Below are 12,719 nucleotides of genomic sequence, written 5' to 3' on the forward strand. Positions count from 1 at the left end.
ACCTGGCACCTCATAAATGCCAGGTCATCATAAATCACGCCCTGACATTGCAGTGGATAGTCAACACTTCCATCAAAAAAGTACTTGGAAGCAATTCTGAGCCAAACAGACTGTCAGTTTGAATGAGATCTGACTCCCATGGACTCAAGAAGCTGAACTCTTGGTCACCAGTTGGCAGCACTATGTTGGGAGGTGGGGCGGCATTGCTGAAGGAAGTGTACCACTAGGGGAGGAGTTTGAGAGATCATAGCCTTTCTCCACCTCAGGTTCAGGTTCTACTTCGAGCTCAGAGTTGAGAGTGTTGTCATCTCTCAGTCCCCTGCTTCATTGCCACACTTAGCATGATAGACTCTTACCCACCTGAACCCATAAACTCAGATAAACTCTTTCCTCTATAAGATGCCCAGCCATGGTATTTTAGCACAATAGAAAAGTGACTATGGTTGGATATAGTTTGGTCCCTCTGGCCCTGGCCTGTCCTATCCATACAGCCCCTTGGGAGATTCCAGCTGTGCCTTCACCCACAGATACTTCCAGCCTTCTGTGGGGAACAAGAAGCTTGTGAGATTCCAAGCTGCCCTCATGGAATCCCACCTTACACTTCCTCAGGACACTTCAGAGGCAGGCCGTGGGTCCTCTTGCTCAAGAATTTTCTGACATCCCATTCTACCTATTACTTGGACCAATATTTGTTGAGACTCCTTCCATGTCAAAGGCACACTGCATACAGTCCTACACTTGTCAATCGGGTCTTATTTAGCAACATTGACTGCACCAGGGTTTCAAGCTTAAGTTGAATTCATAGAGTAACTTGGTGTGTATGTGTGTGTACATGTTCACATGCGTTCACATGTGTGTAAATGGAATTCAGAGGAAAATGTCAGGTATCTTTATTGATCACCCTTCATCATATTTAGGGGATGGAGAATCTCTCACTGAAGCTCACCAATTAGCTAAACCAGTTTAGAGCAAGAGCCCAGGGTTGTCCTGACACCACATTCCCAGTTCTGAGATTACAGACAAACAACATTCTGACATAGGATCTAAGATTAGGTCCTTGCATCTGCACAGCAACCACACTACCATCTCCCAGCCAGAACTGGGAAATTCTTTAGTCATGGGAATATCACACAGAGGTCCAGAATCTTCCTTCCTTTCAGAGAACAAAGTTCTGACATAACCAGATGTAGAGCTGATGGTTCCTTGCAGCTAGAACTCAACCATCAACCAACATTACACTTATTTCTTCTGGTTATTTGTTTGGCTTTGTTTTCTGTAGTTTTTCTTGCTTGAACCCCTCAAGACATCATTTTCTCATCACTTCCCCAAGCCACAATCCTCCAGACATGAACCTTCTCAGGTAAGAGACCCAGAACCATAGAATTCAGGAAATGAAAGATGAAGAGGAAAAGGAGATCCTGGGAGAGTCAAGCCAGAATCAAGGAGCAGGCACAGTCAAAGCCCACCCCTGAAGAGTGAGAGAGAGAAAGTGGGGCACTAGTAACCCACCAATGTAGTTATTTTTTACTAGTTGACCCTTTGCTCTTTGGGAGTCCATGACCCAGCTCCCAAATAAATGCACACAGAAGCTTATTGTTACTTATAAATGCCCAGCCTTAGCTCGGCTTGTTTCTTGCCAGTTTTTCTTAAATTATCTGCCTTTAATCCCAGCACTCGGGAGACAGAGGCATATCTCTGTGAGTTCAGGGTTAGCCTGGACTACAGAGTGAGTTCCAGGACAGGTTCCAAAGCTACAAAAAAATAAAACTCTGTCTCAAAAAGAAAAACTAAAAATAAAAAAAAATTAAAAATTTTAAAAAAGTAAACCATCCCATCTATCTTTCTCCTCTTCTGGCTTCTGTGTATCTTGCTTTCACTCCTATTTTATGGCTGACTATGTGGCTGGGTAACTGTAGCAGAAGGGCCTGCTTGTTGGGGTTTCTGTCCTGCCCTGTTTCCACAGTTGTTAGGTCCCAAAGAATCACACAGGTCTACCTGAGTTATAAAACTGATTGGCCCATTAGCTCAGGTTTCTTATTAGCTCTTGTAGCTTATATTGACTCATTATTCTAGTATATGTTAGCCACATGGCTCAGTACCTTTTTCAGCAGGGCAGGTCACATTCTGCTTCTTTGGTGGTCTGGGCAGGACTGGGAGGAATGGGCTTCCTCCTTCCTAGAATTCTCCTGTTCTCATCGCCCTGCCTCTACTTCCTGTCTGGTTGACCCACCTATACTTCCTGCCTGGCCAATCAGCATTTATTTAAAACATGATTGACATAATACAGACTTCTCCCACACCACTTCCCCCTCTTTTTTTTAAAAAAAAAAAAAAAGGAAAATATCCATAGTCCATTTTTTGGGAATGTGGGCATAGTATTCCAGGCTACTTCCAGCTGGTTGGGGGCATTGATAATGTTATAGGGACCAAAAGAAAATTTAGAGTTATGATCAAGTCCTGACTGGAGTATCCTGTGAGTCTTGATCATCTCAGGCAGCAGTCTTAAACCTGTTCTGGATGAAGAACTCAGATATCTGGGCCATCTATTCCTGCTGGAGATTTTTCAGGAGGTCTTCCTTGATCAAACTGTACTTTTATTAACTCTGAATAAATCCACAGCCTCTCATTTTCTGTGGAAACAAAAGCAAAATCTCTTCTCCAAAGTAACATACCTTTTGACTTCAATTTTGAAGCCAAGGTATTTTCAAAGTACCTATCTTGGATTAATTCTGCAGCATTTATAAGCAAATATCTTTTAGCAGCTGTTGCTCCTTCCTCAGCATTCAGACAATTCAAAGAGAGCATAATAACATACAGCATCAAGATTCTCAGTGTATTTTTCATTGTTCCGTGGCTTTATTTCAACCTCTATTTCTTTTATTTTTACTTTTTGACTTTTTGAGACAGGGTTTCTATGTATCTTTGTCCTGGAACTCACTCTGCAGATGAGGCTGTCCTTGAACTCACAGAGATCTGCCTGTCAACATTATTTTAGTGTTTCTTGCAAGACCTCTTAAAATAGCTGCAAGGATTTACAGGTAAAGCTGAGTCAGGAAGCCTTTCTTAGATGAGAGCATTTGCTTGCCTCTAGCAAGCAGAGCAGACCCGAGAAATTGCTGCTACCAAGAAGCCATGCTTTATTCTTTTCTGTCTAGAATTACTTCCCAAGCTCTCTCAGGTTTTATGTGGATGCAGTTATCCACGTGGACACCATTCTGTAACAAGAGGGCCTGCTTGTTGGGGTTTCTGTCCTGCCTGGTTCCCACAGTCATTAGGTCCCAAAGAATACAGACTTCTTCTGCACCAGGTGACATGCCCCTAATATCCTCCTATCCTTGCTCTCTTGCTCCTCTTCCTTGATATCCTTCTATTTATTTTCTCTGCCTGCCATTCCTTCCCCCTTCCCTTCTCCTGCCTTGCTACTGGCCATTTAGCTCTTTATTAGGCCAATCAGGTATTTTAGACAGGCAAAGTAACACAGCTTCACAGAGTTGAACAAATGTAACCGAAAAGAACGCAACACACCTTTGCATCATTAAACAAATGTTCCACAGCATAAACAAATGTAACACATCTTAAAATCATATTCCACAGCACAACAGCCTGCCTAATGATGAAGTTTTGATCTTCCCAGGATGTTCCAGAAGCCATTAAATACGCTGAGACCAGTACTGCACTGAGATCACAGGGGATTAGCTATAGGGTCCCAGGGTCTGGCGCCAAGTCAACAGAGATGTATCTAAGTCAAGCCCCATGACCCTACTTAACTAGACAAGAACCCATAGTGACTAGCAGGGATAGCCTGTGCTATGGGTAGATAGTTTGAGGTTTCAAGAGTCAAAGATAGGTTGTCCACGGTCTCAAAGCCTGAGAGACACAGAAGACTTAGGCAAGACATTCTTTTTGTTACTCAGACTGCCATTTCTATAAGTGAAAGAGCCCATGCTTCCAGTGGGCACAGAATCCCAGACATTCTAACCAGGCTGACAGAGGCTAGGAATCCCCAGCCGCCATGCAGAGGAGATCCAAGGGGTGATGCAGGAACATGATATCCTGTGAGGTTTAAAGACAAACCTGAAGCTAGAGGCCTAAAGGTCCTCACCTTGCCACCTACCCGCATGCTGTGGGAAAAGTTATTTAACTTCCCTCTGTCTCTGTTTTCTTTTTACAACTTCCCTATCTGTGACATGAGGGTAGCCACCACACCACCTTGGCAGAGTGTTAGCAAAGCATGAGGTCCAATATCTGGCAGAGGACCTGTTAGGTTTGTGACTTGTGGCACTGTGTCAAGCTAGGCCACCTTTGCACTCAGTCTCGTTAATCCTCCCAGTTATAGTACACCCCACAGGGGCCAAGCCTAGGTTCTTAATGAGCCTGAGAGAGAGACCGGATCTGGAACAAGATTCCTCTCTTATAGTAGCTGGGGCTCTCCTCTGACAACTCCCCCAATTCTAGCGCATGCTCATGAGGTACCCGGCCTTGTGGGCAGATCCAAGATAGGACACACCTCATTACTATTTGCACAACATATGGTTCTGCCCATTCCTTTCCCACTGTGCAGCCCGGATCTGACTCAGCGCACAGGATACAGAGTGTGTTCTGCTGTCTTCAAACATGAGCAGCTGGAGGGACGCACAGTGGGAGGCATTGGTGACAGTGAGGGGAAGGGGCAGGGTACCCTGGGCAAGACTGACAAGTGACATCCTCAAGTCATGCAACACTAAAAGCTCACTGGGGACAGCTCAAACCTTGTGGAAGTGATGACAGCGCAGCATCTGAAAGACTGTGGGGACAAAGGACACTTTGCAGGGGGAGGCAATAAAACCCTAGAGACCTAAGCAAGATACTGAGACCCAGAAACGGCTGAGATCATCTGCCCATCCTCCACTGAGCCACAGTGGTTTAAATGATAGAACATGGTTTTGGATACATAGTTCATGTGTTTCTAAGGTAACTCTTCCATGTGCTAGCTGTGTGACCTTAAGCAGACAATCCCTGGCCTTATAAGGCTGTCAGCCAATTAATCTAAATTAAACTCTTGGCAGCAGGGAGTGAGTTAAACATAAACTATAACAGTTGTTACTCTCTGGAGAGTGCATACGAACTTGGACATGAACTGGCCTTCTGATTTCCCGACCTCAGCCAGCAGAACTCCGTGCCTCAATTTCCCTACCTTCTGATGGCTTCTCCACCCTGTCCCTCTTACCTGATCCCAGGACTTCTCTGCCTATTGTCTCCCAGTGTTTTTAGAAGATACTATGTCTTGGCAAGCCTTGGAGCTCTCAAGCAGGGAACACTAGATTTCCCAAGCTCATCCTTCCAAACCATTCCCCAGTCCTTTGACTCCTCCAAACTGTCCAAAAGGTTCTTTAGCAGTAGCTAGAACTAATCTGGCAACTGCTAACCCAGAGCACACCTCGGCCAAAGATGCCTCTCACAGTCTTAGCCCTTTCCAGTTGGTTTTCACTCTAGAATCTTCCAGACAGTGATGCCCTGGAGCTTTGGACCACCAACGGCAGCATGACACCCAGCAAACAACCAATTATTCTGGAATGTCAGTTGAATGAATGAATGAGTGAATGAATGAATGATTTCTTGTTTGTCTTCCCTCTAAATTCAGCCACATTTATGACTCTCCAAGGACTCTGACTGGTCCTGCATTCAGGGCACAGGGCTGGGATCTCTAAAGCCTGTTCTGAGCCAGCTCTGGTAATTAGAGTGAATTTTCAATATTTGTGTTCGTTAAAAATGACCTATAAGACAGAGGACTTCCAAAAAGTTTACACGTGACACTGTGTGCTTCTTTCCTTTGTAGTTAGAAAGCAGGATGGGTTGTTTACTAAGAAGTCAGAGATAGCTTTAAAGTTCTGAAGAGTTCCTCGTCCCCAAGGGCTCCGTCCCCACCCCCACCTTGCAACCCCACTCCCACACGCAGTGAGGCCGCTACTGCCTTCAGCCTGGGACCCAGCGCCACAGCTGCAAACCCTTCGAGGTCTCTCCGAACAGCTGTTTTACCATCCCAGGGGGACAGCAAAGCCAAGGCTTTGCTCTTGGCGTTTCACAGATGAGAGTTTTGTAGTCCGGCCTGACAGATTGTCCCATCTCCAGCGTGGAGTGGAGGTCTGTGTGCAAACACAGGCGATAGAGCCAAAGCGGAAGTCCTTGCTATGTGCTGGCCATGCTGGGCATATAATCTTACATAGAGAAAACAAACAGAGACACCACCAGCTCTTGGAAGCTCTTGCCCAGAGCCTCACCAGCAGTAAAGAACAGACAAGCATATGAACCCATGCCTGGTCATCCCAGGCCGGCCCTCTGCTTCTTTCTTTGCAACCTCTAGGGAATTTGGTGAGCTCTAGATGTGAAGATTTTGGTGGCTTGAGATATTTTTTTTTTCCTTTTTTAGTTTGTGAGACAGGGCCTTGCTATATAGTCTAAGACATTCTGGAACTCACAAGTCCCCTGCTTCAGCCTCCCAAGCACTGGAATTACAGACATGTGTGGCTATATATTTGTACTTCAAAATCTATTAAGCATCCCACACCATTCTCAAAATGTCCCAAAGACATTGAACTATATGCAAAACCTTATTTTATAGATGGAAAAAAAAAAACTCACCAGGACATAGATGATGCGTTTTAGGCGAAGGCCTTGGGCAAGCTGGAGGGTGAGGATTTTCCGGGATGCAGAGAGAAGAAAAAGCTTGTGGATAGAAAGACATTGTCTTCTTTTCTCTCTGGCTCTTTGTATCTGTCCACAGTACTGGAGTCTAGCTTGCAGCCTGAAGAAAGTGGGAAAAGCCTTCTGATTGCTAGATTCGCACACATCAATAGCTCTCATGCTAACCAAGAGCACACAGCCTGCTCTCCCATCGTTCCAAACAGGGAAACTGGCTGAGAAGACAAGGGAGAGACCACACAGGAAGCAAAACCTGAGGCTTCAGAATGGGGGCCACCCATGCTCACCATCCCAGGTATAGACTCAAAACCCTCTAGTAGAGACCCCACCTGCTGCTTGGCGACAGGACCCCAGCCCTTTTGTTTAATCGGGGTATATGGGCCTGCTTCCCTGAAGCAGTCAAAGTGTGTGTTTTCCTTCATGGACAACTGTATTATACTTTTTGAATTGTATGGAATGTTGCAGAGCCAGGCTATGTGAAGCTTTCTCTACCTCCAGGGAGAATGAAGATGTAAATGCTCAAAGAGTTTACTGGCAAAGGAGAACTTCAAAGTCCCAACCCAGCCAAGCCAGTTCTTACTCTAAAGGCGATTAAGACTCAAGACTCAACCCTCTGCCTTCGCTATCAGGATTATATCCTGGTGGCCTTCATGAGCTGTCCCTCCCTGGCCCTTGAGCCTCCTCTCCCTCCACTGTGTCACATGACAACCGCAGTCCCATCAGGTACAAGAGGTTGTTGGAGAAGCGTTGTGCTCTGGCTTGAGTCTGAAATGGTTCCCAAAGATCCACATTTTCAAAATTCAGCCCCTGGCTTGGGCTGCTACTCCCAATGCTATGGAGCTCCTGGGAAGTGGGGCTTGGCTGGTGGAAGTGAGTTGCTAGGGGTAGACCTTTGAAAGCTGTGACTGCCTTGGATTCTCTTCCAGCTTCTGCTTCCTGCTCTGTGTTCAACAAGTCACCAACACAAACCTCACACGCCCTGGGCAGAGCCAGGCCTTTGCTGCCGTGACAAACTGAAATCCCTCTGAAGTCAGGAGCCAAATAAGCCTGTTTGCCCAAACTTTGGTCACAGAAGCACAGAAGTCCCTGCTATGCTCTCTGTTCCCTGACTGTGTTGTTCCCATCAGCAGAAGTCGTGGTCTTTTTACCTGGTGTAGATGTCTGTCCCAAGTGGGAGAAGAGTCTCATCTGGTGACACCATACCTAACACATCACACTGCTGTCACATTGTAACCTAAGCCACACAATCATTCTTGGTTCCGTTGTGCTCTACTATCTATCTATCTATCTATCTATCTATCTATCTATCTATCTATCTATACACACACACACACACACACACACACTGCAGTAAGTCATTGGCATTGTTAACTGTGTACCTATGTTCTCAAGGACAGGGATGGGGACCAGCTAAACTCCAGCACCCTCCTATCTTCACAGCTTCTAGCACTGGACTCCACTTAGAAAGACTGCTAGAGATTCCCCTAGCACGCGGGCTGGAGAAGTGGAGTTCTATGCTGGCTTTGTTGCCAAGCTGTGCCCTCATTCCCCCCATTCCGAGCTTACCCAGTTTACTCTTGGAAGGATCCCAGAGCTCTGATCAGAGCCCATCAGGCCTTTAGAACCAAGAATTTTGGGAAACAGGGCTGAAGTCGCCTCTTTCTCTCCCTTTAAGCCGTGAGCATCTCACACCATGGCAGTTCCTGAGACCCGTCCCAACCACACTATTTATATCAACAATCTCAATGAGAAGATCAAGAAGGATGAGCTCAAGAAGTCCCTGTATGCCATCTTCTCCCAGTTTGGCCAGATCCTGGATATTCTGGTGTCTCGGAGCCTGAAGATGAGGGGCCAGGCCTTTGTCATCTTCAAGGAGGTCAGCAGCGCCACTAATGCCCTGCGTTCCATGCAGGGGTTCCCCTTCTACGACAAGCCCATGCGCATCCAGTATGCCAAGACTGACTCGGACATAATTGCCAAGATGAAGGGCACCTTTGTGGAGAGGGACCGCAAACGAGAGAAGAGGAAGCCCAAAAGTCAGGAGACACCAGCTGCCAAAAAGGCTGTTCAGGGTGGGGCAGCTGCCCCTGTGGTGGGCGCTGTTCAGCCTGTACCGGGTATGCCGCCCATGACTCAGGCTCCCCGCATCATGCACCACATGCCAGGCCAGCCTCCTTACATGCCACCACCTGGCATGATCCCACCACCGGGCCTTGCTCCTGGCCAGATCCCTCCTGGGGCCATGCCCCCGCAGCAGCTCATGCCTGGACAGATGCCGCCTGCCCAGCCTCTCTCCGAGAATCCACCCAATCACATCCTGTTCCTCACCAACCTGCCTGAGGAGACAAATGAGCTCATGCTGTCCATGCTTTTCAACCAGTTCCCTGGCTTCAAGGAGGTGCGTCTGGTCCCTGGGCGGCACGACATTGCCTTTGTGGAGTTTGACAACGAAGTGCAGGCTGGGGCAGCACGAGATGCCCTGCAAGGCTTTAAGATCACGCAGAACAATGCCATGAAGATCTCTTTTGCCAAGAAGTAGCGCCTTCCCCCACGGGGCGTCCCTGTCCCCATTCTGGGGCTGCCCCTTATCCCCCCTTGGCTCAGTCCCTGAAGGTAAGTCCCCCTTGGGGGCCTTCTCAGAGCCGCGTGTGAGTGTGTGGTTGACACACAGCATTGTACCCAGAGTCTGTCCCCAGACATTGCACCTGGCGCTGTTAGCTTGTGATTAAAGTGGTTTTTTTGAGGGTTGGTATTTTAAAAAAAAAAAAAAAAAAAAAAGAAAGACTGCTAGACAGCTGGGAGGAAGCCTCATCATTGTCTTATGGATAGACAGAGATCAAGAACTATTTTTTCCTGTTTGCTACCCTGTTTAAGAACCTCTCTGTGAGCTGGACTATGGTGACGCACGCCTTTAATCCCAGCACTTGGGAGGCAGAGACAGGCAGATCTCTGAGAGTTCGAGGTCAGCCTGGTCTATAAGAGCTAGTTCCAGAACAGGCTCTAAAACTACAGAGGAACCCTGTCTCAAACAAACAAAATAAAACAAAGAACCTCTCTGTATCATGTCTTATCACTGTATGACTCCATAATTATCTCAGAATTTTGATCAGTGTCTAGTGTTTGATTGATTTTTGTTTATGTTTTTTGAGACAGGGTCTCATGCTACAGCCCAGGTTAGCCAGGATTTGACTATGTAACCTAGGATATCTTTGGGTTCAAAGTAATCTTCTTGCCTCTTCTTCCCAATTGCTGGGATTATAGCCGTGAGCCATAGTATTGTCTTCTAGTTTTTGATTTAATATTGATTTAAATCTAATTAATAAAAGCATCCATGTGTTAGGGCATAGAACCCTGACATGTTTCTGCTGCAGGGATGAGAGGCTCCTGCACTCGGAGTCATGAAATGACTTCTGATCCCCAGCAGAACATGAAGAAGCTCAATTCTGGTTGCTGGGATTCAATGCATCCTCATTTGATACAAAAATGCTGCCAAGTGCTGCCAGCCTGAGTCAGGCTTGCATTCTTCAGTTTCCGTGTTACTCATTGTGACACTGGTATCCTAGGAAACCACTCTACCCTACGCAGGGCAACTCATAGAGGCTAGCGAGTTCCTTCTCCAAGCCTATCTTCTCCTTACCCTATTTCTCCCCCAGAGCACATTACAGAGATTCTAGAATGCTCTGTGGCGAATTCCAAAGGCTACCTAAACACTGTGACTTGACCTATTGGACAAGTACTGCAGGTTTAGGGAAAAATAAGCTATATTGCTCTGACTTAAGGCTGGTACAGGCTCATAAAGGGGAAGAGGGACCAGATTATCAAAACTGGTTATGTATCCATTTGTTAGACGTATAAGATGCCATGGGAGGGGGAGAGGGAAGGAGACCCTAACTGTGACTAAAGATGCTCAGAAAGAGTGACCCCAGAGATGCTGGGAGCTGGGGCCTGAGGATGGGTCTGGACTAAACAAGGAGACAATACCAGGAAAGAGAGCAAAGGCCTGAGTCAGCGTGGCTGCAACTGGCACCATGAGGGTGATGGTTCGGTGGGGTGTGAGCTATAAAAAGGTCAGGCAAGGCCCAGAGTGTCCAGGACCAGTGAGTCTATTTGGTAAGCTTGGATTTCTGACTTGAGAGTTCATGAGGGTTGGAGCTAAGAGTGTGGCTTTTGAAACCTTGGCTCTTAGAAGGCTGATGAGGGAGCATTGCCTTGGTTTAAGGCTAGCTTGGCCTAGTGAGTACCAGTCACAGCAAGACCCTAATTCAAAATGTTTATTATAATAATAATAACTAATGAATAGAATAGCATTTTAAAATATTTTTTTTTAAAAAAACTGAACTAGGGTTACATGAAGCTGAGCTGTCAATGAACCAGTCAACAGGATCCCATAACAACTGTATTTTATCTAAGTGCTGATTAGCACGGGCCGCATGACTTCCCATCAATTCCAAGTGGTACTGGGAAGGCGTTTCATAACAGAATTGCTCTTCTAGATTGCAAGGACATAGGAAGGTAGGAGCCACGGTTGGATCATTATGGCTCCTTGGCTATAAATTCTCTGGAGAGCAACAGGGTGACTCATAGTGAAAACATGAGATTGCCATGCAGCTTGTCTTCAGATCGCCATGACGGCCAAGAAAACCATATCCTCATGGCACTTGGCCAGTGGATCCCTGCAACTGTTCAGCAGATGCTCCTCCCCCACACCGGACGCAATTGGCCTCTTTACTTCCTCAATCTCTCCTTCTCATGAAAAGACTATGGCACATTTCCATACCTGTCTAGCTCTTTTCAACTCAGCCTCAGTTACCTCCTCTGTGCGACAGAAATCGCCACCGCTTTTCCCTCCGAGAGTCAGCAAACCACGCATTACACGGAAGAACCTGCATAGCAGGGGATCCTAAGAGAGGCAGCTGTTACTCTTGCTGAGGACCAGATCCTGTTTTCACCCAGGTTTTGTAAAGGCTGGAGAGTGAGGAGCCGAGGACCTCACAGAGCCAAGCTTTCTCCCAACTGTGTAGCCTCACATCCCTGCAAAACCGGCAAGTGGCTTAGCCAACAAGGAGTTGGCAAGCGGCTGGGCTTCTCAACACAGGCACATGACTTCCTCTGACTGCATTGGCCCAGGGTGGAGATAACTGGTCATTCCTTGGATGACACTTTCCCCTTTTGCCGTGGCCTTAGGTCGCCCTCAGGCCTGAGGATTAGAGGGCAATCCTAGAATCACAATATTTGCAAAATCCACAAAATGTCTAAGGCTCCAGTCCAGGTACTTCAATGTAACAAACATCTCCCCGCAAATGGACTCGTTTCCAACAGGAAACGGAAATGCACAGATCTCAAGTGGTTGCTATGTGTCTCTATAGCCCACACATAGTCTTGAGCAGGGTTTGACTAAACAACAGTAGCCCTAAATTAATTTTAAACTCTGATGTCAAAAGGTCCTGCGTATTTGGCATGGAAAATGCAGGGATACTACGGAGCCATTCTAGCTGTGAAGTAGGATTCAAATGTTCTTTCAGGAGTTACAGTAAAGAGTGGACACTCTGGAGAAAAATAGTCTTCTAGAATGAGTCTAAATTAGGGTATTTAAATCGGAAAGAGGCAGCTTACCCCACCCAATGTCGTCAGTAAGTAAGGGAGGTAGAAAGCATTTAAAGTAGATATTAAAGAGGAAATTTGGGTCCTTTAGGGTGTGTGGTCTCAGCACTTAGGAGGTGAACAAACAAGGATCAAGAGTGAAAGTTTGCAGCAGCAGTGTGCTGAGTCCGAGAGGAGCCTGTACTATATAAGACTCTGTGGGGGAAAAAAAGAAATAAAGAGGGTAGAGGGAAAGATGGAGTGAGCAGGGATTGGGGAGAGAGGGAGGGGGTTACATAAAGAGAGACAGATGAGGGGATAAAGGACATCCATACTCTTCTTGGAATGCATCTTTAAGCAAAGACAAAGTAGCAGCTATGCTTAGTGGGGAGGACACGGAAATAAGAAGTGTGTGCCCCAGCAACCCAGCATCCACTTCATGGAAGTTAAGATGGCAGAGC

At 46.6% G+C, this 12,719-nt stretch overlaps 1 protein-coding gene across 1 annotated transcript; it reads left to right on the forward strand.

The window, feature by feature from the left end:
- Nucleotides 1–8,172: 8,172 nt before the first annotated feature.
- LOC130888007 (U1 small nuclear ribonucleoprotein A) lies at nt 8,173–9,430 on the forward strand. The gene has a single exon (XM_057790799.1). It carries the CDS (start codon nt 8,372–8,374, stop codon nt 9,215–9,217), a length of 846 nt encoding a protein of 281 aa, XP_057646782.1. The 5' UTR covers nt 8,173–8,371; the 3' UTR covers nt 9,218–9,430.
- The last annotated feature ends 3,289 nt before the right edge of the window (nt 9,431–12,719 follow it).

This window comes from Chionomys nivalis, chromosome 16 (genome assembly GCF_950005125.1).
Source record: "Chionomys nivalis chromosome 16, mChiNiv1.1, whole genome shotgun sequence".
Taxonomy (NCBI): Eukaryota; Metazoa; Chordata; class Mammalia; order Rodentia; family Cricetidae; genus Chionomys; species Chionomys nivalis.